Below are 26,870 nucleotides of genomic sequence, written 5' to 3' on the forward strand. Positions count from 1 at the left end.
CAGAAAATAAGAAAAATAAAACGTATTTGGACTGCAGTATTTAGGCATTAGGGAAATAACTGTCAGTTTTGAGTCAACTGAATATTCATGCTATGGTATCTGCTTTTATTAGTTTCATCTGCTGATCTCCACATTTCTTTTGCTTTAATATTTTTTAACTAACTTATTGGAAAAAAACCAGCCAACTACATTACTGCACAGTTTCTAGGTTTGATAACTGCCCAGTAAAATGGGGCTTTTTCCTCATATCTGTATTTTCCCCCTTCTTCCCTTAGGGACATACTTTGATTGATCATGCTATGTGCTGCTTTTATTGAGGGAGAGTGTATGCATTCCATCTTGGAAACAGTAGGCAAAATCCTCAATGTCTGTCGCTTCATACCAGTTTATAATTTGGGCTGATGCTTATCTTTCTACTTACTGCAACCAACCAAGTATTGATGCTGGTGCATTTTCTTTGTCCTGTTAACCCAAGGAGGTGATAAAGATCAATGAGATGCACACTTTATCAAGTATCAGGAAAATTCTGTTTGCCCTAGGGTTTTAATTCCTTTCTGCTTTATGTAATGTTAACTTTACAGTAGTGGTTATCACAGCAGGCATCTCGCAGCTGAGGAGGCAAGCAGTCACCAGGGATACTGCCTTGCTGCTCTGTGACCAGCTGCAACACTACTGGTATACATACAACAGCAAGTGGTTCGTTGTTTTTCTTTTTCGCGTAGAATTATAGAAATCTCTTTTGCATTAACCCTAATTAAATGCATATACTCGGAACAAAATAATGGTAGGTTATGTATTTTGGCTAACATGCACTCTCTCAGGAGACTATTTATTCTATTTGGGCTTTTGACTGTCTCCATTTCTTTTGCATGCGTAATTACTTTTGCAGTTTTACCTTTTCTTTACCTTGCAAAAGATAAATAATCACAAACATTTGAATAGCAAGAAGCCCTGTATTTTCTGCTGAAAAGAAATTATTTTTAAATACTGTAAATCTGTAATTTTTTTAAGATGATATATGCAGACAACTGCAGCCAAGATATATTATTTATGAAGTTTCATCAAAGACTGTAGCAATTCACAGAAGAAATTATAAATATGTAGGAAACCTAATACTGCCCAAGTTTATATAGGCTAAATCCTGTATCTGTCAGACTATATTTCTGACTGTTTGAGCTCCTTTACCTCCCATTTACTCCAGGTGAGAGCTTAGCAGTCTTTCAAAGCAAGTCCTAGGGCAGGCAACAAATCTGACCCTGGATTGTGTGAAAAAATAGAGCACTAGGAAGTAGATCAAATTATGAATGATTCATGGAGAAAGTGAGCTTGAAGGAAGCAAAGATGATGTCTAGGGAAATACGATGCAAAACATGAGAGCCTCCTGGCTACCATGGGAAATACCAAGAAATATAAGTACAAATCTAACCGTGAAGGAAAGGAATAAAGGGAACAGCAGTGAAAAATGAATGGAGAAAGAGTAAAGATGTGGAAAATAAAGGCATTAAAAACCCTACAGATGTAGGTGGAACTTTGAAGCATATAAAGAGTGGATAGGATATACAATCCAATGCATATAAAGTCAAGGCAAATAAAGCTGTGGAGATAATCTCCAGAGTCTCATTTATAGGTGACAAATGTATTCAGTGTTTTTGAAAAGCGTAGTCTTTCATGGTTAAGAAAAGAATACAGAGCATCAGTTATCATTGCTACCTAAGTGCTGTTCTTCATTTAGAAGGGAAAAAAAAAAAATAATCATTTCAGTCAAATTACTAGTGGAAAAAGTGTAATTATCACTGGTGAATGAAACAGGTGATGTAGGGGATCCATGTGAGCACAGAGCAGATGCTGAGGGTTTTATTCATAACAGCAAATCCATTGTCATTTATTTTGTATATGCACGTTGCATGCAGGAATAAGGAAAGGCCAGGGCAGATGGAAGCAATTGAAGGATGAATCCTATTGCCATTTAAATCACTAGAAAATAGCCATGTTGAATAAAGGTCCCATCTTTTATGGGAGAGGAAGGAAGAACTAGTGATCATGTCTAGCATATTTATAACTTAAAACATTCTTTTCTTCCTTCCTTCATAGGAGTCACAGCCTGAAAACCATTACACAGCAACTACCTTGTATTTAAAGGGAAGTAGCTGTGGATTATTCTCTCTCAAAGGTAGTAGGTGGCATGTTTTGAGGAACAGACTGTATAGATCTATGCTAAATTGAAAATGGAAGAAGCCTGAGATAAGTGACTAACACGGGGTAAAACTGAAAGGAAAAAAATTAGTCCAGTGTGCTTTTTGCTTTTCAAGCTGTACTAAACAGCAATGGTGCTGTTCTACAATTACCAATTTTCAAGTTCCTGAATTCTGGAGTTTTGGTAGACTTACTTGTTGCTCTTCACTTGGTGCCTACAGGTATAATTACTTCTCAGATGCTTTGTACCTGCTTCGCTGTGCCAAGTCATGATTCCGTAGCTGTCATGAACTCTGTTTATCTTTGAGAACTGAAGTTATCCCTTTCCAGGTTTTTAAGAAGTAAGGACCACACTAGACAAAGGTGTGATGATGGGAGAAAAGAAAATGAGCCTTTTAAGAAAGAAATTCCAAAAAAATATGTGTGCACTTAGGGCATGCCTTGGTATGAAGCAGCTTTCAAAGATCATATGGTGCGTGCAGTCCAGCACATTTTCCAAATAAAAGTTTTAAATCTAAAGCAGGCTCACAGATGGTTCTAATGAGCTGGTCTTTGAGATATACTGTGACTTGAACAAAAATAGTTTAACTCCTAAGACACTAACATTTCAAGATGATTTTCAAGCTAAAGCGCTTGCAATACAATTTTCATGCATATTTTAATTTTATATATATTTCTAGTCTCCAAAAAAGAGAGGTTTTTCAGGACCTTGCACTTTCCTTTATATGCATTAGAATACAGTATCTCAAAAGCATACGTCAGGAGCATTTTTGCACTTTGACGGATGCTTCTTTCTCCAGCACCTTTCAAACTCGACAAACATTTGGTTTTGAACAAATAGTAATAAAAAAGTTAAAGGTTTCCTATGAAAATTTGAAGTGATATAATATAGCGCCCTACTAAAAGTATTACTCACCATTCTCATGGATGGGACTTTCAAACTAAGAACAAAGTCCAAGACTGAGTTTTTAAGATTGGCGTGACTGATAGTTACAAAAGAGGAAAAGAGAGCACAATTTCTTAGTGCATGTAAAAATGGCACCCTTTCAGAATTATTTATTTTAATTTCTGCTAAACTTTTCAGTATTAAATACTTTAACTCCTGGAAACATTACTGTAAATCACAAAATTAAGCAATGCATTTAGTAAATTAACGTTTGTCAGGATATGTAGACATAGATAAGTCTACGTACAAATATCTGTACATATTTTCTCTGAATCTGTCTCTAAGTGGCTTGGAGTTTGTGTGTAAATTCCCAAAGAATTATATATAAACACAAAAGTTGGTGATAAACCAAATAGCAGGGTATTTCCTTCTGCCCAGGCTTCTACCTCGTATAGTTATTAGCTTCTCTATGTAATAGCTGTAAAAACAGACCTCAGTCGACCACAGGCATAGGGGTTTTGTGGTCACTTCATATAGGTGTAAATTACAGTAAAAAGTTCAAAAAGAGTTAACTGCTACACTCTAATTTGACCAGACTCTTAGCTTCTACAAAAGAAATGCTAGTAATAAAAGTATCATCAAATGGTTTATAGCTTTCTAGCACAGCAAATACTTATTAAATTGTATTGTTTGTATTATTACCTGTTACAAAAATAGTAAGAATTCATTTATAATCTTTTTATGACATGGTTTGAAATGACAGCATTCTAACTTAACACCATTTCAAAACTGTTCTTTGTGTCACTTAAGCTTTGAGAGACATCTTATTTCTTTATTTCATCTTAGGTCTGCCTTATGGATGGGAAGAAGCTTATACAGCAGATGGAATCAAATATTTTATCAAGTGAGTAGTTCTGGGGTGTCCTGGTTTCAGCTGGGATAGAGTTAATTGTCTTCCTAGTAGCTGGTATAGTGCTGTGTTTTTGAGCTAGGTATGAGAAGAATGTTAGTTTCTTCTTTTCTGTTCTATTAAACCGTTCTAATCTCAACCCACGAGTTTCACTTCTTTTCCCAATTTTCTCCCCCGTTCCACTGGGGGCGGGGGGAGTGAGTGAGCGGCTGCGTGGTGCTTAGTTGCTGGCTGGGGTTAAACCACAACAGGGAGTCGGTCCTGCCCTACAGCAAGAGGGAAAATGGGTTAGAGTTGAAATAAAAGCACATCAAACTAAACACATTTTTGAACCTAGAATTAATGGAAAAATGAGTCAAATAACAAAAGCTGTTGTATATACATCTTTATTACATGCTTTGTATACATCTTTATTGCCAACATCACTTATTCTTTTCTGGGTTTTGTGACTTCACTGTCCAGAGGGCTTAGTCACAAATCCAACTGAAATCCAGTGAGAACTGTGTCTCTCAGTCCTTCAGGTGTCTTTGAAAACCCTAGTCTACAATGTTGAAAACTTCCCCAGTTATGTGTTTGACCCAATAATGGACCCAGGAGATAAGAAAAAAAAAAAATCTCATCCCCTAAATAGTTTACAAGTATAAATATCTATTTTTAAAAATGCCCTTATATTTTGGGAAAGTGGAAGAATTCTTAGAATTCTTTTAGATTTTTAGAAGGTGATGCTCTGGTTTCACCTAAATCTAAAGTTACTGATGTTTGGCAGGGCAGTTGATGTCATATCCAGCTCCCTTGTGTGGGAGTAAGTTGTTCTGTTGCCGCAAGAGGGTGAAGGAACAGGACTGAAGGCATTTAGTTATATTTACAAAATAATCAAGAGATTTCCAACTGCCATACCATTCATTTAGAAGAAAAGTCATTATACCCTAGACTTTACACTTAGATGCTAAATGGAGACTTACTAACTTGAGTATCACAGAATATTGACATTTCACAGTATCACTGGCTGCAGGTTAAGCAACTTTTATTCCATTGATAATGCCACTGAAGCTGCACCAGATGGAAAAGCCTTCTCTCATATTCTGCATATATACTATTTTTTGTTCTTGATTTTTAACCTATGAAATTATGCCTACAGTTTCCATAGGGTTTGCTTTCTACATTTGCAAGGGGTTGCCAAAGATAAAGCCATACTCTTCATAGCTGGCTTATTAGAAATATATTAACTACTAGTGAATTTTACTGACCAGTGTTCAGGATAGACATTGCAACAGTGAGCAGTTATTATGCACCCCCACAAAAAAATTACAGAAAAATATGTCTATGTCAGGAGTTACCTGTGATTTTTTTTAGAAGATATTGCAAACAATTTTTCAAAACTCTTCAGAGACTAGAGGAAAGGCGACATTGATAAGATGTTGCAATAACACAGTGTCTAAAGCATAAAGAAAAATTCTATAAAAGCTTTAAAAGCAGTAATCGTTTGAAGATGTAATCATCTGGGTTAAAAAAAACAACACTACAAAACAAAGCACTAATCTTGGGCCCTTGTTATTTGCTTTTTGCCTTTCCTTAACTCTAAGATTTCCTTAGTGATCATTTTTCTGAAAGACTAGAAGAAAAAATGCAGTGCAAATTCATTATTTACAAAAATGATTTTTTTTTTTTTTTTTTTAACTAAATCCAAAATATGATTTATATCCTCCTGATGTCTTGCAGGTTGAGAATTGAAAGCTTTTTTACAAAGACTTGGTTGATAAAAGCTATAGGATTTTGTTGTGTACTATAGGAAAGATTTTTTTTTCAGTTGTATTCTCTGATTCTGGAGGAAAAATGCATGAAAAAGAAGTAGCTCGTGCTGTATGTCCCAGAAACTTCAGGAAGTTAATTGGACAGTATGCTGTTGTTTTTTCCAGAATATAGTGAAAATTATTTCATATAATAGGTTTTTTTATTATTCCTCTAAAAGATTGGAACAACTGGTGAAAAATGTAATTCATTTCCATTCCATATATATCATTAATCATTGTTTAATTAATAGCTAGTTATTCTAGCTGCTGAAATTTGCATATTGTTTAATTCTTATAGTGCCATGAAGACACTGTTTTGCAGGTGGACTTCCACAGTCTCCTAAAAGACAGGAAGGGCAGCAAATAAATCTTTGCAGTGAGGTAAAATTACTTTTATCCCAAACTCTTATAAAAAGTCACATAAATAACATTGAAGTTTATGTATTAGCTAGCCAAGAAAAGCAGGGACTTTTTTTTTTTTCTTTTTTTCAAACATACTGCTCTGTTGTCCTTGACTCACCCCATGGTGCCTCGAGCTAGATGTATTAAAGCAGACATGGTTTTTTTCTGCAGAGGTTTCCAAACACACCGTATATGATACTGCATTCCAGCTCTAATCAAAGGGCAGCTTTTATTTTCAGACAGATGTAGGTTACTACATGGAATTTATACCAAAAAAAATTGTAGAAAAATAACTTAGGAAATGAAAGTGAATTAAAAGCCAATTTCATAGCGATGGAAATAAATACAAGAGCAACTATTAAAAAAGAGCACTGTTCCCTTGTTCTCCATCTGTTGATACAGGGAGCCATTAGAGGACAGCTGGAAAGTTAAGGTGGATGCTGGATTCTGTTCTGGGCAAAACACTTGCAGTACTCTAGGTTTATCCCTGTGTAATTGGAAACTGAGCCTGAAGATGGTATTATCTAGCAATAATAGCAAATAAAATTTAGCAGCAGAACAGAAGAAATCTCACATTCTTGAAAAATTTTCCTGCTTTTTTTCTTTTCTGGTTTTGTTACTGTGCTTCTCATACAAGTACTTCTCTTGATGACTCAGCAGAAAGCTAGATTTGCTGAACACGCAAGAAATTTCTTTTAAGTTCTGCGCTTGGATGCTGAACTATTGCAGATGTGACAATAAGATGTATATTAGCAACAGCAGAATCTCAGCTAGTCTAGGTGGTGGAAGCCTAATTTGCAGAAAGCTTCAGATGTTTTGCATGTTATCCCCACTTGCTGAAACTACAGATTTGAATTGAGTAGTTCACATGAAAAAGCTTTTTCAGGAATTTTTGCATATCTCATCTTTGATTGTTAATGACTCATGAATGTTCTTCCTTCTTCTTAATGTGCTCCTAGCATTACAAGTGGTAGTGCCCCAGTTTTTCCATTGTTGTTGCCTTCTGTAATCTGTCCCGTAAAGTTCTGCATGCCAGTCTTTACGTGGCGGGCGAGGAAAATCTATCCATTTTAATTGCGGAGAAGGGTATGAAATCACCCTTCATGATTACTGTCTAAAAACTTACATTCTTCTGAATGGAGCCACCACACTGAAGTGGTGTTAAGAGCTCTTAATGCAGTTCATTAGAATGGAATTAACTGAGCATTGCAATAAGACGTCATCGTAATTAATATTAATTTTAACTATTTCCTTATTTTGCTTTCATCACTGTCTCCAAATGCCTTTGCGGAGCATAAGCCAGGCTTTTTGCATGCTTGAAAATTCATACCTCTTACTACACTTTGTAATGTGTATGAAGTCAGTCTGAGAAAGTTAACTATTTAGAGCAAGGAGCAGGGGTTGCTTAAGTCCCTTGTTTCTAACACTGAATGGTAGAGATTTCAAGATGAAAATTCTACCCAACATTGAAAATATCCTTTTCTAGGAGGAACTTAGCTTGAGGTGCATCGTATCAGCTGATCCTTTTCAGTAGGATTTAATCTAATTGTTTAAAAGGGGATTAGCAGAATAGTTGATACTTTACCGCCCTGATACTAGTACTGTAACCTCCTTCTTCTCTTTGGCTGTGAATTTCAATCCTTTCGTTCGTTGGTGTTTAGAGCAGCCGAAGCCATGAGGGGCTTAAGAGTATTTAAACGCTAGCCCACTTCCATGTATACAAACAGCTAGAAAAACATGTTATAATTCCCGAAGTGTAGCCACAGTTAAACTGATCTTGTATGTGAATTGTAAGTTTTCCTATTACGCAGTTAGGCTGTGAGGCTATATAGAAGCTGCAATGGCTCTCTTTAAATCCACAGCAGTTTTACAATATGCTAAGGACAATCAAATATTATTTTAATTAGTAGTCGCCTTCAGTTCCAACATGCTTTATTGGGCCATCAAGTAGCTGAGTCCATAAATCTATATGTTATAAATCTAATGCAGTAAACACCCCAGAATGGAATCTTAATAGCGCATAAGCTTGAGACAGCTTGCTGTGAAATTTCCATAAATATCTCTGAAGGGGGTGTAGCAATATGAAGTGCATGAGAAATCAGAGTTTAAAAGAAGCAAACCAGCTGGCTTGTGTTACACACTAAAGTGAAACCCACTTATGTGAATAACTGACATGAATAAAACATTTACATGGCTATATTCCTAAGGGGCTGAACAGCTCTCTATACCTACCAGGGAAAGCTGTCTCTTGTCCATGAAGCCTCACCTTAAGACAATTTTTGAAATCACCTCTTTTATTCAGGAAATCATTTCAGTTTCTCAGTAAATTATTTTCAATCAACCAGGTTGCTAAGATCAGTCACAAAGTGCTGGCAAGTGTGAGAAAACTTCCTTTTAGGCTGCTGGTGTGTCAAACTCACATGATTCTGTGCTAGGCATTAAGGTCATGTGTATAGGTTTACCATGAAATAGCAAACAGTAACGTAAGCCTCTCTGAGTTACATCTCAGTATGCATTGGAAAAAAAAGCAAGTTCAAGCGTCCTACTAATATGATATAAATTAACAGTTATCAGAAGGACAAAAATTACACCAGTAGACTAAAAGGTAGGGATGAGCTTCATTGCTAGTATAACTGTGCTTCCCTCCTGCTGGAGAGTAAAGGTTGAATTTGGCCCCAGGTATGTTTGAAGGTAACCTGGTGTACTTTAAAGCAATGGAGAGGGCAAGCACTACTTTATTTTGCATGTAGCAATCCAGTCAGTCATATGTACATAGCACCAGCTTCATGCCCCATCAATTAATGTGTAATAGAAACACGTTACTGGTGCCTGTTTCCTCACCAATTTACGTCTGGTATTTCTGTCACTGTTTATATCAGCCAGTTTGGTTAAGAATTGAGATGCTGACCTCATTTGCTCAAAGTGACAACTGAATGTACCCTAATGGGGTTTTCAGCAGTCTGTTGCAGTTCTAAAATCATAAAATAAAATCATAGAAAAGTCTACATTGGAAGGGATGTCTGGAGGTCATCTCATTTAACCATCTGTTGAAGAGTAAGTTATGCAGAGCCCTGTCAAACCAAGTCTTGAATATTTCCAGTGAGGGAGATTCCACCACCTATCTGGGCACCCTATTCCAATGTTTAGTTGTTCTCACAGTGAAGAATATTTTTTTAATCTGGACAGATTTTCTCCTGAAGCAACTTGTGCCCATGGCAACAGACAAAAAGCAATACATCTTTGTGGGAAGAGTGCCTCCATTTTCTTCATAACTACCTTTTAGGTATTGGAAGACTTTGATTAGAGACCCACCCTCCACCCCCCAAGCTTTCTGTTCTCTAGGCTGAACAAACCCAATTCCTTCCACATTTCTTCATGTGCCAAGTTCTCCAACCCTCTAATCATCTTGGTGACCCTCCACTGGATCCTCTCCACTTTTTCTATTGTCTGTCTTGAACTTGGAGGGCCACTGTATTGAAGAGACCCCACATAATAAGGTAAAAAAGTTCAATATTAATTAATTTTGCAGCAGTGCAAACAGAAAGTGTATTCTATCATTGAACAGATTTTGTGAATCAGTGATTTCTGGGTTTGGTTTTTAAGTAGGAGAAAGAGTCTATGCATAACTGCTCTCACAGTGAAGTACCATATATGCTAATTAATTAATGGTTATACACTGGTGCCTTAGAATCACACAGGAACAGTATAAAAAAGCTATAGCTGGGACACTAATTTTTTTTCCCAGAAAACCCACTATAGTTAATCTCTTCCATCCTCCCACTATGTTCACCTTTAACATATGGCAGCTCTGTATCATGAGACTGGCACCTAAAATTAGGTAGGGCCTTGCTATTCTCCCTCCCACTCCCACCCACTCCTTGCATATGTATACAGTTTGTAAGGACCAGCTGTGAATTTTGCCCCTGTAAACACTGTTTTTCTAGCATTTTAATAGGACTAGGTTCCAACTATTCCATATTAACTGTTATTTTCCTCAAGAACATTTATCTTAAATTAAATTTTCCTGAAAGACAAGTAAAAGTTCCCAAATATTTTAAACTTTGGAGATCTTTTCCTTAGATATTTTAGGGCCTGTGATGTTTTCTATCTTATAACAAAGGGGAAACAGTAATATTTGATTTAGGGTTATTTTTCAGCAGTTTATCTAAAAATCAGAAGTTTTACATGGAAGCTTTGGATGCTTCAGTGTGACAAAGTAGGCATGAAGGTGCCTTAACTGGAAAGTATAGAATTTGGTTCATGTTAAGTAGGATACAGATTAATAAAAACCACACATGACATGTTCTGGTAGCTTTTGAAATCATACCTAACAAATCAGGCTTCCACTTTGAAAGCCAACACATCCTACTTATATATTTTATAATATTCTATTTTGTTTGGTTTTGCTTGGGAAGGAGCCATCATTAATTTTACTGAAAGCTGGGCATTCACAGAAACTGTTTATGATTTTATGACTGAACTAAGAATAGCAAAGCATGTGTGATAGATGAAGAACTTCTGTAGTATAAACATTGATGTTTTATAGCACTAGAGCCAAAGGTAGCATCATAAAAGGAAGATAAATCACAGTTGATTTTACTTACTGCATGCTAAATTGAAAAAACAAAGCTGTTCCTTTGATAAGTGTACTCTGCTTATCAGGAGGGACCCAAACCCCAACATACTGAGGTGCGTTCAGCTTCACCTCGGCTGTCCCATGCCAGTATATACTGGTATATTACAATATACTGGTTATCTGCAGGTTATCTAACTAGTGGTTGGACTGGCCCTTCCTAGAAGAAATCAGGTTCAATAACATTCAGATCATAGCATAGCTGATCTAGAAGTAAACTTCTGTATGTTCCACTCAAGTTTCAGTGAGTTTAGTTACACCAAAATTATCAGTTATCAAAATCATCATTGTAGGTGTCCCGATCTTAATAACTTTGATGTTTTGTGAGTAGGAATGGGTACTCTGAGGCATGGAGTGCTCTCTATTTTCATTGAGTTCAAAGAAAGATGCAATTACTTTGCATCTCTTAAAATTGGACCTTTCCTATTTTACATGTCACTCAAAAATAGAGGTTGCTTTTGAAAATGTTTCCTCTTACCTGTCATCCTCCAGTCCTCCTATCTGAAAACAGAGGAAAGAATAGTTACATAGTCACAAGAAGTTGCAAATATTTAAAAAAACTGGCTCAGCACTAACCAAGTGCTAACTGTTATTACTGCTTTTTAATGTGTAACGATCCAAAGCTCTCTGCATGCATCAGCTCAACATCAGTTCAAAAGCTTTCAGATGTAACCATATGAATTTGGGTAATCCTGACATTTTTCTTTTTGATTTTTGGATAACCAACTTGAGACGTCTCAGAGAACTTTTATTTTCACAAAGTGTTAATGCCTGCCGTCTGAAGTACATGACTCTTTGCTGTGTCTCAAGTTGTTCGCTAGGTATAAATATATCCACAAGTAACAGTCCTCTTCTGAAAATTGTATCCCCTAGTTGTTCTTTGTCCACAGTCACTGTTGAATGAAGAAAGACTTCTTATTAAAAGACACAGCAATGATTTAGTGTAAGACATTTGTAACTAAAAATTCATGAAGACTTACAGATAGGTAGGATAAGATGAAAATTCCAAGTAATTTCTAAGGTTTAGAAATGGTTTCTTGCCAGATACTTGGGTTGTAGGGAATTCAGTTTCTCTGATTTTCACTGAAATCATTTTGCATGACTATAAGGAAAATAATCTCAGATGTAAAACTAGGAAACTGGGCATTGGATTTTATGACATGAGCTTGTAATACAAGAATGTTAAGACCTTAAGCTGCTTTTGGTTGGGCAATCTTTTTTTTTCCTGAGAGCTTGGTTGTTTTTTTAATATCAAGAACCAAAATGGAGAAACATTCTTTCAGCTTCCACAGCTATGGCACACTCTGTCCAGGTATTGGCCTATCATATAAGGCAGCTGTTAAAATTTCTTCTGTGAGAAAGTACATGAAGCTGAAATTATTTTTTTTGCCCTATACCTACAAATCCCACTGAAATCAGTGTGCTGATTTTTGTTACCTCTGCTGGGTAATTTTACTCTTACACTGATGTGACCAAAGGTCTGATTCTCACCTGTCTCATTACTTCCATGAGTAGGACTGGAAATATGACAGTTCAGACTCCTACTAAATTTTTCTTTGTTAGGGCAGGATTTGGCACTTGTGGAATGTTGTGTACACCGTGCTATACCATCAGTTCTCCTGAGATCTCCCTGGGTTTTGGGAGAGCTGTCGGAAGCAGAACAATGCACAGCAAGGGGTTTTCAGTATGCACTTCATCTGAAGCATGGGCCTAAGCCATCGCTCCAGCTTTATTTCATTTTAGCATGCATGTAGTTTAAACATAAGCCTTGAGTGTGTTCTGATGCATTTGCAAATAAACTGCACCAGAATTTTTATTATGTTCACTTAGAGACACAGGATTATGAGTAACTGCATATATTAAAACAGCACTTTTAGAGTAATAGCAGTTGGCTAATACTGGGGTGAGACGGATTTCAGGTAGTGCTTTAAAACTGTGAAAAGTTTGCATATCCTGTCACTCAAACCTTTGGGCTTATTCAGCCTTGGCTCAGATCCTTCTGTTACTACTGTTTTTATTTTAGATTGGGCCATTTGTTTATTGTTGACAATTTTTTAATGATATAGCACATTATTTGGCTATATAAATCTTCTTCCTAGTGATTACTGCCTTCTGAAATTGCTCATAGATTTTTCTTAGTAGGCAAGTGTTTAATCGGTTTAATCAAGGAATAAGTAGCGAGACTGTCTTCTGGGGTTTCACTTTATATCCCTCAATCTTTAATTAATACTCAGGCAAAATCTGCGATCCCTGAGGGAAATACAAGAAACATTTATGTTGCCTTAGGACACGGTTCCATGAGGTGACAAGTGCTCTCGATCTTATTACAGCCAATAGAAGTTAAGGTCCCTGCCGTCTTCTAGGACCTGCCCAGCACTCCTGGGGTACTATTAGATGTTGTATGTTCCTTTTGAAATGTTGTCTTGAAAGATGGTACAGTCTGAAACCGATTTTAACAAAAAGGAGAAAGAAAAAAGAATGTTTAATTTCAAATAATCTGATTTTGATCAATACCATACAAAAACCCTTCCCAAACTGCCTGTAGGTTCCATGTCTGGAAACTGTCTTCCCTAGATGCTCTCAGGATTGATTGATTATACTTGCCTCAATGTCACCCGGTTGTTTTATTTTGTTGTAATTGCTTATCTACTAGATTAAAATCCTTTAGTTACAGTTCAGAATAGGTTATTCCTTGCAGATCCTCCCAGCATTTGCTCTTCAAAATAGCAAGAGTTTTCCATTGCGTGACTTGGTATCCCCTTACAGCATCTGCTTTCCAACCACTGGCATTTTCAAAGGGGATACCAAACATGACAGATAGCATGACTGGGTCTGCAAGCGTGTGCTAGCTCTGAGAGCTTATTTCATGATATGCATTGGCATTGAAGAAACAAAAAAATAATAACAAGTTTAAATTCATAAGGGACAACAACAACAAAGTGTTAAAAGCCCTGGCTCTTGAAAGCTGAGAAATAGTTCTGCTCCCAAAAATCATGCAATCCTAAAGAAAAAAGGAATGCATTCACAAAATGTGGCAGGTGCAGCAGCAGTAATGACACATTATATTCAATCTGATTGTAAAGCGATTTAGAAACACTATCAGGTAGAGATTTGAGGGCAAGAGAATTAGCATGCTTCCAGCATTTTGACCATCCTGTGTACCAAATCTTGCTGTATAGTATTTATCTAAACTCCACAATCATGGGAGGGGGCTGGGCTGTAACTAAAAGGTCTGTGATTACCGTGATCCTGTGCCCTGCCTTGAGGAGTAGCAGCTCCCTGGTACTCCTTTAGATACTCCATTGCCACCTGCTGGCATGAGGAAGGGTAATTCTGTCTCACCCTACCAAGACATGAAGGTCTTCCAGGTGCCTGGAGCAAGCTGGGACTACTCCATTTTTGTGCAGAATCTATTTTTGATGGTATATTTTATTATGCAATGTTGCAGAAGGTGCATAAGGAACGTTGATCGTGGCCCAAGAGACTTGCATTAGCAAGTTAGAGAAGTATGAGTAAAATAGAGATGAAAGAGCCGGGTACCTTCTCAAAGCCGCAAGATTTGGGACAGTGGGTTTTAAAGAGGAAAGAGGATCCTTGCAAAGCAAAAGGCTGTTCCAGGCACAAGGGGAACAGAAACAGAAAGGCCCAGCAACAAAAGACAAAGGCAGTAATTAAAACAAATCTTGCAAAGCTGTGTGTAGTCCAGCAAAGAGCTACGCAGACGGATTCTGCGCAAGAGCAAGCAGGGAAGATGATATAACCTCTAGATGAAGTATTAAGTTCCAGGATCTTCCTTCAGTGGCATTGTTCTTTATTTTCCTGTTGCTCTGGCCCTCGTTAGCCTCCCAACCACCACTGCATGGGGGCCTGCGTACTAGCGTGTAACAAAGGAACGCAGTCTCCCATATTGCTAGTCATCTAGCAGATGGCGTATACTCCTTTCACAGTAACTTCAGAAATTCCCACTGGGGTATGCGTGTAAGTCTAAAAACTGAAAAAGCACAATATGGAATATATTTCTGGGTAGTATGGAGCATGTCCCTTTCCAACCCATTGCATCTACATCTAGCAGTGCTGTTTGCTACATTTTTAAATGATTATTTCAATAACAACAGTGAAAGCACTAAAGGGTAAAGCTTTCAGAGCGTGCAGTTTCCTATGTCTCAGCCTTACGGTTATCAGCAGTACTACACTGCGACAATGGCTTTGCAAAAATTCTCAGTTGTGCACAGATCGGTAAAAGCTCCATCAAGCATCAATACTCTTTAGCCGAGCATTATTGCATTTTAAAGGGCTAGTGAAGTTTGGGAAATCAAAAAGTAAGACAAGAAAGATTAAAAGTTTAGCAAAATTACTACTGTGTATTAATTGGATTTAGGTTATGGGGTATGTTCATTTAGGGAAGAAAATAGCTACCTTGGGGTTTGTGTTACTTCATATGAGCAGAGTTCTACTTTCATTTTCATCTTCAGTGCTGCTCAATTTGGTAGGGAAGCACAGGATTCATATGAGACCAGATACGAGTCAGATTCCAAGTTCAGATACAGCTAAATCCTATTTGGTCCCTAATGAGTAATGGTCCCTATTCATTATGAGAGTTCGACTGATCAGTTGTTTAAGGCTGCCTCTTGTCTCCTGAACAGATCTCAAACACATGGGTCTTGCACAAGATTGTTCCTTTTAAAGCTAAATAACCCTGGTGCACTGGAAAAATTCAGCCAGGTGTTATGAATGTCGTCCTATGTCAAAAGGGGAAAAAAAAAAAAAAAAAATTCGAAGAATACTGCATGACTGCTTTGTAGCTCAGCATCCTGCCCAGTGACCTGCAGCAGTTGTGTTGTCTGTAAGACTCTTCATGATTCCCTGTTAGGCTCCAGAGCTTGGCCCTAGTTGGAGAATACAGTTTAAGGTGAAAAGCATGTCTTGATAATGCTCAAAATCTAACAAAGGGCAGACATTTTTTCCATTAGTTTTTCTTTGAAATTTTCCTTTAATTATTCTTTTCTTAAAAGAGAAGATTGTCTGAAGTTGTCATTTTAAAAGAAATCATTTTCCATGCGAAGAAGTAAGAGCCATAAGGACTGTAATTATAATGGTATTTTAAATAATTCTCTACCATTTCTCTGCCAAAAAAATCCCTGTGTCCTCATGTTTTGTTTTTCCAAGCTCTGAAATTTGTCCTGCAATTTACTAATGTTAAAAAGACAGAATAAGCTACTGACATATTTCCAGATCAAAGGTTTCTGTTTTCTAACAATAAATTTGGCTACCCTCTGACAGCAATGACGTGTTTGAAAACCTAAAAATCTTTAAATATTGTTAATTGCTCTGAAAAGGTGAAATTAATCTTTCGAACAGGAACATTTCAAATAGAAAATGTTTTAAATTTAGAATTTGTAATGCTGGCTTTCCAAATATTCCTTTAATATTCAAAACGGTTTCATCAATTAAGCAAAACCTAGAGGTAGATTTTAATTCCCTCTCACTTTTATTGCTGGCCCTAACACACAAATCAGAGAGAATGTATTTCTAATACAAGAATGTTCTGCAAACCAGTAAATCTGGGATTATCTCTTCGGACTGATTATGTCAAAGCTCTTTAGCCACAGCACTTTTGGAGAGCTAAAAATAAATAGCGGGGGGGGGGGGGGTTATACATTTATTCTGTACCTAAATAATCTGTGCGTATTGTGTGCGTCTGTCTACAATGTGAGACATGGTATCTGGACTTAGTGTTTATTTATAAGAGTTGTTCTCCTAGTAAGGATTTTGGTAAAGGTTTTAATACAAACTGTCCTAGTAGAAGCGTTCATGGGATAAAGTCTAGTGCAAGTTTAAGAGAACTGAGTTCAAATCAGAAGCATTTACAGCAGATTGACATTAGAGCAAAATTTGGCCCCGTATATTTTGACAATGGATAAAAACTAGTTCTCTCCTTTCTTACCAGTGATTGAACAATGTTATGCCATTGAATATAGAAAACTGTAATCTTGATTTCAATGCCACAATTCTGCACTATTAAAGATCTGCAGAATTTCTGCATTTAATTTGTATGAGAACAAAATCAAGTTCTTACAGTGGTTAGCAGAAAGTTGGGCATGCTATCATTTGCCTCCTGGTCCTAAAGTATGTAGGAGGAAAATCTTCTGAAGAATAAACACTTAACAAAGAATTTTTTAGTTGGTTACATCAAAGACCCGTGAATGCTTTTGCACATAACTCTTCTACTCCTGTGCAGTTTCTCCCATTTCACAGGATTGATACTGCATGCTCATGAGAAGATAAGAGCTAAGGAGGTAGGTACACAGCAGGTCAAGGCACGCTACATGGGGAAGTCAAATGGGAAAAAATAAAATTTAAAATTAATTTTGTTCTTATTTAAATTCAGTAATGGATTGCTGAGAAATGGCTTGATAAAAGCAGGCAATATAAACACTTAAAATAGTACTGCAGGCAATAAATCTTGCATTGGCAGAGCTGGAATGGGTGGAATCCAGTTCATTCAGCTCCCATGATTCTGCAGGTATTGGAAGGAGTTCTGTGTCGTTATGCAGATAAATGAAATCCCATGCTGGGACTTTAATTTAGAGTGCTATCTTCAGTATTAAGCCATATTGACTAAATTTTTTAATTAAAAAAAAAAACAAACACAAACCCATGGCATTTCCTGACATTATAGAAAACTTTGCAAAAAATACAGCAAAGATGTTTTCCTAAGTATATTTACAAATATAAATATATTCATAACATAAATATGAATACATATGTTTCCCTGTGTTGTGGAATAATGGAATCAATGTTCTTGATTAGACAGATTTTATTCACAAATCTCTCATAAAACATTGTAACAGGACTCTCTTAATAGTCTTCATGTTGGCTATCTTCTGACTTGCTAAAGGTAAACATTGGAAACTTTTGGAAAGTTGCTCTCATTCCTAGTAAAAATGGTACATTCACTTTCTTAGAATGAAAGGATTACTGTACTTGAGAATGGTTACTATCTGCTGCGTTGTTATTTTCTGTAGCTACATGTTATTCAGTTACACTTCTGTTTTAACTTCTGTGAAACTGATCTCTACAGCTCCAGTAAGGTGATGCACATTTTTGTAATATACTCATGAAGGAATGGAGTCCATCCAGTGCTGCTCTGACCAAAAAAGCACTTATGACTTGTTTTTACACATAACTGGAGCTTTTGGGTTTGTGTTTGGGTTGGGTTTGTTTTTTTTTTTTTTTTAAGGGTAAGAGCTAAGGATATGGCCTTTATCTTCCACATTTTGTTTTTCTTGCTTGGTTCTTACTCAGGCGTTGCTTCAATTGAAGTAGTGGCTAAATTCACGGATTACCAGTTCAGAGATAGGTTAATCTACTAATGCAGCTCAAGATGCGATTTACGTTAGCATTGTATGCACCTCTTGGTGAACAGTGTTGTTGTCCTCATCATATCCAACTCATTCTGAGCTCAATATACTCAAGTGAAAGGTGTGAATACAAGAGAAGATCAGAGCACAATCGTGTTGAGTGAAATAGCGATCCCCATACCCATAACTCAGTGGAGTGGAACATCATTGACTCAAATTCCTACTTTAACGTATCAGTTTCCATAATCGGATATTCAAGAGAGCATTCCTGAAGACAGAAAGACAAAATCCGTTTTCACTTGAAAAAGTAAATCTGGAGTAGTTCCATCATGGCATGTCATATTTAATTAAACCAGTGCACCTGAAAGGTGACTATAGGCATGGTCTTTAGGTACACTGTATGTTAGAAGTTGTGAGAAGAGCTGTTTGTCTTTTGTGGCGTATATTATAAGTACAATATTTTTCAGCTAGTTCTTGTAATGAACTTATATTACAAAATTCATCTTTGCACTGACTTGACTATAAAAACTGTGAATTTATTAGCAAGATTTTTTTAAGTGAAAAGAAGCTATTTCCTTTACCAAGAACACATTATTCCAGAAGGGAGAAGAGGCTGTGTCTTGCCCACACACAGTATGGTTAGCATGCATACTACCAATCATAAGGTGTACAGCGTTCTCACCCACAAACAGTAAGCCTATTCCACTTATCTGTCCTTACCAAGCCTTGATCAGGTTCTTTCCATTCATATAGAAGCTTACCAAAAACTATAAAGCAGCTTAGACTGCATGTCAAATGTAGGGTTTAAGCCTTAAAAAGTAGTACTGACTCCCTTTTATTACATGTGTAAAGGCTGTGGAAGCACGTCCAGAATTTGGTCTAGAGGACGTGTAAAGAACATTGTTTTTTGGGTTTATTCGTCAGCCTTTTTCTGCAAGAAGAGGAATGACTTAATGATGCTAGAATATTAGTTCATGTTCTAACAAACTGAGCATATTTCTATGATGTGATTCCACATTTGGTCAACTTTCTCTTGTCCACTATGCGTCAGGCTTTAACTGGTATGATGGCAATGTTAATACCTTACTAGCTTGTTGGAGTTTTGTAAAACTTTGCTAGTCTGGGCTGTACACTGTTGCTGGGTTAATTGTCTACAGCTCAATTAACAGGAAATGTCACCAGTCTGTATCAGGAGTCTCTTACAAAAGCATTCTCTCTAATGTATTGGGAAATGAGACCTTCAGTCCAGGTTCTGGCACCCAGAAGACTCCACATTTTGTTTGTAAAAATCTCATAGTTAGCAAGAGAAAGAGAATTCTGTATTTGAAGGAGTTGTAATGATCGTTACAACTCCAGACTCCATCTGGTCTTTCTTGTTTTGAGATTGGTAAACCTCTTTTTTTTTCTTCTTGTTTCTTTTTAGCCATGTGACACAGACAACGTCATGGATCCATCCCGTAACTAGTGCACTAAGCTTGCTTTGCTCTGAGGATGATGACGATGGAATAAGAGAGCTTCCCAGGTCCAAGAGCTGAGGACGTCTTTAACAGAAAGTAGTTTGTCTAGTTTCCGCACGTTAGTGAGGAGACGCACCCTTTTTAATCTACGTACTTTCTAGTCTAATATAATCGTACCTGATGACAATTCTCCCCTTCAAGTCAGAGGAAGTTCTGCCATTTTTTAGGTGGGTTTATTGATGGGTGCTACAGAAGATGCAGGCGCTGCAGAAGTCTCCCTTCTGTCCTGGTTTGGTGTGCAGGGATCAGTCTTATCTTAGGGCCCAGTCCAGTCTTTTCATGACTTCTCTAGTGGCATAACTCCCCTGACCTGAAGTGAAATTTTCACAGCTTTGACCAGCATGAGTGTTAAGATGGGACCATTGCTTGTAATTTCACATGGCAAATTCCAGGTCATGGTTGACTGAAAGATGCAAGGTGAGCTTTTTCCTTTTTTTAACCAATGCTAGCGAGTGTAATGTAGATGCCTTTTCTTTAACTACTGAAAAATTTTATTTTTATGGAAGAAATTTGCAAATAAGTTTTGCTAATAGAAATTTAGCAACTTATTACAAGTATTGGAGCCCTGATGACGTTTAAAAATAATACTTTATTAAGGTTGGTGGTTAAGTTTTAGAAAACAGTCTTTGATAAGTTGTCAAGCAAAAAGAAACAGTTTTGGTAGAGGACACCATACTCTGTCAACAATATGAGGGAAGAATGAAAATTATTCTACTTTTGTACTCTGCTAAACCGATACATACATGCATCAAATACTTCAGTGGAAGCTGTGAAGTTTCAAGTACAATGAAACCTGTGAAACCACCTCCAGGATCAGCAGAAATCAGTCACCTCCTCAAAGTTGGTCTTTAAGTAGAACAAAATCATTTTGTACACATTGGCGATGATTTAAAGAGGATAAAGAAAATGACGGGAGGTGCTAGTGCAAGCTAATGAACAGGTTTCACTGTACCTCAATAGCACAGGATATTTTAAATCTCATTATTCACAGCACAATGTATGATGTCAGCTTTGTCAAATACATGATTCTATGCTACATTTTTCTGGAGGATCTTTATATATATGTGTGTGTATGTGTATAATATATATGGTAGGTGTTGACTAATGAATGAAAGAAAGAGCTGAAACTTTGCGGAAGCACTGATGAATACGCCAAAGGAAAACCCTATCTCTGACCTTCAGCCCAAGAAGCAGAACAGGATTGTAACAGTGCGAGGAAGGCACAGGCTGCAATCTGTTTTTTTTCTGAGCAGCAGACTTAAGGAATTCAGAACCTCCCTGGAAAGGTTCAGGCACGCTGCTGTACGCCAGCTCACCTCTATTGGCCGATACAAAGGAATGAGGCTGTGCAATCACGTTTTTTTAAGGTCGGTTTTCAGCAGGTGTGGCCTTGGATTTAAAAATCCTTGTACTCTGAGGAATGGATATAAAGACCAGACTTATTTGGAGCTCTGGTGCCTATGCCACACTCTCTGTCCTCAGCATTACAGAGCTGTGCCAAGTCAGGCACGCTGTAGCTGTTGATCCTTTGAATCAAAAATAAGATACCTTTTTTTAAAGCCCAAGTCAAGTCTCCTCTTTGAACGGCAGTGCAGCAATCTACTGCATTTGGCCTGTGAGCTGTAGAGCACATCACCAAATGTTCTTCCTGGAGGAACAAAGTGCAGCTCACAAAAAAGTTTTTTTTTGCAGGCTTTGCTGGAAGTAGATGTCAGGATATTTTGAATAAGCAAATAGGAAAAATTGTTTTGTACTTTTAACTAGGTCAGAACCAAATTATCCATGAATCTACCCAGGTGGTGTGGATTAGGAAGAAGAGCTTGCTCAGCAGACCCACAATAACTTATATTTCTAAGAAAACTTCTCAGAGCAGTAACACATAAATGTTTTAGCCATATTTTGCTCCAATGGCTCCTACGTGCTTCACAGACTCCTTTGTGTTCCCAGAGAACACGGTCTTGACGGGACAGAGCATGTGCTTCAGTTTCAGGGTTGGACACCGTAGAAGCTTTTTTATTTAAATCCTTTTTCCTGAAAATGGCACAGACTCATGACCCATAGAGGATCTATAATGTTCTGAATTCCTTGTGGTATTTGCTGTAGCCTTAGTAGTTGTTTGGATGCTTTATGACGGGCGCTTTCTGTTCATACTTCTATGCTATCCAGATTGCATATAGATTCCATTTTTCCAATTCTCTTCAAGTGAGGTTTGAATCTCCACTTGACCCTCACAGTCTTGATTTATTCTGCTTGTGGCTCTGTGACAACTAGCTGGGCGTTTCAAATAGGAGAAGCTATTTAGGGACAGAGGCTATGGATCAGGCGGGCTTCATGAGCAGAGACTTTATAGGCACCTAACAGCAATTTAAAGCTGTCCTTCTGTTAGATCAGCTGGAGGAGGACAGCTATGCACATACTCCTTGCCCTTCCTGGGGAGCTGGTGATGATCTCTGGCTCTGAGCATGCAATGCACAGCCTGCTGTGCACGAGAGGGGGAGAAATCGAGACAAAATGTTGGCGATCTGCCTGCTCTGCTTACTGCCTCCACCCACAGATGAGAACATTTCAGAAACTTGGAGACTATTTCTCCCTCTCTCTTATAAATTTGTCTAGAAATTAAAGGTGTTAGAAATAGATCTCTGCATCTATCTGGCTTCTTCTCCGGTAAGCATTACCTCTCCAGATAATCTGCTAGTTCAAATTCTCCGTTATTGAGACTACATTTTCATACCTACAATCTCCAAATGTTCTAATCTATTTTTGTACGCTGGCATACTTGTTTCCTAGGTTATTTCTCTCTATCTCCCCTTGTCTCTTCCTTTCTGTGAAATAGTTTGTGAAATTATTTTGATTAAGCTGAACTGTGTATATTGAGAAGATGGTTCTAGGATAACTTAAAAAGACTTTGTAAAGAGCAGTTGTCAAACTATGCAACACTGTAAACAACAACTTTTCATTTTTATTCCAGAATAAAAAAATGTAAGTGGAAAAGTAATGAAAGTGCATGTTATATCCTTTAAAATAATGAAACTGCAGCTTTATAAGGGCCATAAATGATTCCTGTTCCTCAATTTATTTTCCATGTAAAGGTGACATTGTGAAAAATACTGTTCTGGTACACAGTGGTGTTAATCTTTACCTGAATACTTGTACCGCACTGCCCTTCAAATACTGCAAATATTCCAGTAAATTTAAAATGGCACATTCTCCCATCAAAGCAAATAGCTTAACACAAATACCTACACAGGCATATTAGATACTCAGCTTTGCAGGTGCTAAATAACTTCCTTGTAACACTACTCAGTGTCTCAATAAATTAGGTGATCCTTTCATCAACCCCGCCAGATAAATATAAGCACACATACCTATGTGAGCTGGCCATTCCATAAACACCATTTAAATATTCACATAGTGGTCAGGCGTATGTGCTGGCAGGTGCACGGCCACGCTGCCGTATAATGGCTGTGCTGTAGTTTTCTACAGTAAAGTCTATAGAAAAGATACAGATATTACATGAGCAAATACATAAAGCCTTTAGATTTTTATGATCAGTCAGGGCAGGGGGGGAACAACAGTTGCTGTTTGCACAAAGATATTTAATGCAAAGCAAGGACCACCTTGGACACAACCTTACGGCGCTAAATCTGTTCTGACACCGATTTCATTTGGAGCCTTAAGGACTCACGTGGGTTTGCAGTGGTGCCAGACTCTGTACAGAGAATTTCACTGTAATTCTCAAGTAGTGTTATTCTCCAAGGATGATCCTACTCGGCCTTTGTTTAGAAAGCCCCCTGTTTAATACCATCCCCTTTAAAACCATAACTGATGCAGACTACCGTTCCTCTTTGTACTCAAAACCATTAGTGGTGGTGGAAATCTCTTGTGTACTTCAGCGTACAGATTTCAGTGATAGAAAGTACTTACTTCTTAGGTAATTAAACAGTACAAATCACTTCTTTGTCTACCTGGGCTATGCATGTTACTGAATCAGCTCGTCCTTACTTTGTAGAGCTGTTACAGGCGTGTAATGGGGCAAAACCCCAATGGTCGGCCAAGGACAGAGAGAGAACAAATCCCACTTTTCCTGCTCTAACAAAATTTTTCAGAATTATGAAAACCCAACTTTTAAAGGATGCTAAAAAAGCAAATCAGGCTTGCTACAGTTCCTGTGCAGTCTCTATGGAGCCTCACCTACTTTACTTACGCTCCCCATGGTTGTAGTTTAAGGAACAGAAGCTAATGGTGTATCCTACCTAGATATCAGTTGGAGGCTTTAGCCTCTACTGTAAATTAAGGAATAAGAAATTACTTACACTAAAATGAGAAATACAATAAAATAGAGGTAATTCCTGTAACTTAACCTTTTAACTATCATTTGGTTTACTTCAGAATATATTTGCTTCGTGGGCACTATCTGTTGGGTGGCCTCAACTGTTCCTCAAAGCGGAGTTGCAGTTACCTTGGGCACCCGCTGCTAGAGCGAGCCGGGTTTCACCGCGTGTTTTGCTGTGGAAGATAAACCTGACAAGCCGGAGTATTGAGAGACAGGTTCAGTCAAGCAAAGTGTTTAACGCAGGTTGATCTATCCCACGTAATGTTCGCCATCTATTTAAATGCTTCTCGTGACAGGCTGCTTTATGAACCTGAAACAAATGGTTTTGTCGATTTCTTTAAGTCTGTTTCTGACACGCAGGAGAGTGTCTGCTGGCATTGAGTTAAGGCAAGGAAAACCCTTTGAGAAAAATGTTTGTGGTTGTGGAACAGGCCAGGCTGTGCAGGACTGACTAGTGGGAAAGGCTCTCCTGAAGCTCAGGAACTGCTGTTATTACTTGGCCTGTGACATCTTGACTTTCCTGGGAACTGATGGGATTCTTAACACTCACCTCAAGAAACTCACCGAGTCAGAAACAGTAATGCTTACGCCAAACCAAGCGCCAAAATTCAGTGGCCTTTTTCTTTTTGCAACAACTGCTCTGAGTGACTTTTGTATGGCTCTACCTTAAGTCGGTAGCAAAACTTAAAGTCAGCTCAGGAGCCTTTGTTCACTTCGGTGCTCCTGGTCCTCGTGTGTTGTCCATACCGCCCCGCTCCAAGGAGCATCAGCTTGAGCTTCAGCTGCTGCAGGTGAGCACAGCCCCACCAGTTCAAATAGAGAGACCTGTCAGCTCGGGCTCTGGGGGCAGCTTTGCAAAGATGTTTAGCAGCTTAAAGATGTTGATGGAGTTAATGGGAATTAGGCACCTAACCTACTTAGATGCTGCTATAAATGCTGCTAGGCATGTTTAGGTACCTAAATACCTTAGTAAATCTTTCCCCTTACTGCTTGCAATGATAGCGTACCAAAAATCACGTACTAATGAATAAAGCCTAACCTTTGTCCTCTGTAACCAGCTTTGCCTTTCCCTGAGGATTGTTTTCAGGTAATAGTAAAAATACCAGCCATGTCACAGGTTGTCCCATCCAGATTCTGTTCATATTTTTGGTGGCTTCATTATTTATTGCTCATTCTGGATTTTTTTCCCCAAGCCGTGGCTGATGTTGCCATGGATTTAATAGACTGGTATTTTCATAACACTCTTTTAAGCTAAGTTATTTTATTACAAGGTAATGGTATTGAATTCTCTTCCCACAAAGATGCAATGAGTTTGGTATCATTCATCACTAAGTCGTATAGTTGAAAAAAATGGAATGGGCCAAAATCTGTTACAAATAGAGCCTCATGTTTCCAAATATGAGGATGGGAAGTTGAAATCTGATAACCAACACTGATTCTGTCCCCATGGTACAGTATCTGAGTCAAACCCAAACTAGTTAAAGCTGTTCATTTAAAGAGAGTAGATGAAAAAAAAATCTTTATCCCTCCTGCTCCCAGTTATGTTTTGGGAGGTTAGTGCGTCCCCTGCAAATTCTGTCCCTGAAGCCATAAGGCCATGGTCGATCTGATGTATGTGATAAGGATCTCCATTTACAACTTCCAGGATTAGCTGAGCTTAAATATGTATAGGGTTAACTACTGTCTAAGGATATTTTCTTGCATTAGAGCATACATATATATATATATATATCTCTTCTGGGTTCAGCTATTCTCAGCATAACAGAAAGGATGATGATGTGTTTAGTAGTTACAACGGCGCTCGAGACTCACAGAATTTACTCCAGCATCTTTTCCAAAACATACCTAAGCTATGTTCTTTCTTCAAGTTATGAAGGCTATTGATGAATAGAGATACTGAACTGCAACTATATGATGCCTTATTATTCACCGGGGGCAGCAAACAAGAGAGTTCGCTGAAATGATCGCTCGTCTTGACGAGGAAGTATCCAGTTTCTCAAGGCAGTCATTATGGGGAATATCGGTTCGATTGCTAGGCTTCTTGGCTAAAAGCAAACCATGAAAAATCAGTAGTTTTGCCGCTGCTGTGGATAAGTCACAATTTCACCCTGACCGCCAAAAGCCACACACCGATCAGAGATGTCTTAATCTCTTTTTAAGTACCCTGCTCTTTAGCTGTTAAGCAGTCAATATTTCCCTATGGCCTAATTATTATTATCATCAAGAACAATCCTTGCTCTTGTACGTGAAGAGAACTCATTAAAACGTATGATTAGAATGGGAAAAGAATTAAAATTATGTTTGTGGCCTAAAGTTAAAATATAACAGTAATAGCACCGATATGGGAGAGAGAAAGGATCTTAGGAAAGGCAAAGCGTTGGGGTTCCTTCTAATGTTTTCATTTTTGCTCCAAAGCCTGGGAATGCATCACCATCCCTTTCCAACCCCAAAGGCCTGAGAAAACCAAGAGCACTGAGCTCTCCAGGGATGGTGAAGCTTTCAGTCCCCAAGCAGCAGGCTGAACTGCATTTTTTTCATCTCTAGTCTGTGCCATTGGGGACCCTAATGTTAGGTACTGTAATTAGTCACCATGGGGGTTACACGTCCCAAGTAAAAGACAACTGTACATAACTGATGTCATGGCATGAGCAGGAGCAGAGAAACCCGTTAAGAAAGCCACCTGTCACTCTCAGATCAGGTTATTCCTTCAAATTAAATACAAAAGTGTTGTGAATAATAAAGATACAGAGGAACGGCAAATAGGACGCCAACAGCGTTAAAGTATGACTGTCTTGTTATTTGGCTATTTGAAAGATGCAACCAAAAGGAATCATTTTGTTATTAA

At 37.9% G+C, this 26,870-nt stretch overlaps 1 protein-coding gene across 14 annotated transcripts in view; it reads left to right on the forward strand.

The window, feature by feature from the left end:
* STXBP4 (syntaxin binding protein 4) overlaps positions 1-22,687 on the forward strand; it is a 76,514-nt gene extending 53,827 nt beyond the window's left edge. For 12 of the 14 annotated variants that reach the window (XM_030013287.1, XM_030013286.1, XM_030013290.1 and 9 more), the window contains 2 exons: positions 3,926-3,983; positions 19,599-22,687. In XM_030013287.1, coding sequence (XP_029869147.1) covers positions 3,926-3,983; positions 19,599-19,710 — 170 coding nt within the window. In that variant the 3' untranslated portion in view covers positions 19,711-22,687. Of the gene's footprint in view, positions 1-2,523; positions 2,666-3,925; positions 3,984-19,598 lie in introns of those variants that run through there. The other 2 variants (XR_005932368.1, XM_030013296.1) reach the window with 2 other exon arrangements.
* Positions 22,688-26,870: the final 4,183 nt, after the last annotated feature.

The sequence above is a fragment of the Aquila chrysaetos genome, chromosome 5 (assembly GCF_900496995.4).
Source record: "Aquila chrysaetos chrysaetos chromosome 5, bAquChr1.4, whole genome shotgun sequence".
NCBI lineage: Eukaryota > Metazoa > Chordata > Aves > Accipitriformes > Accipitridae > Aquila > Aquila chrysaetos.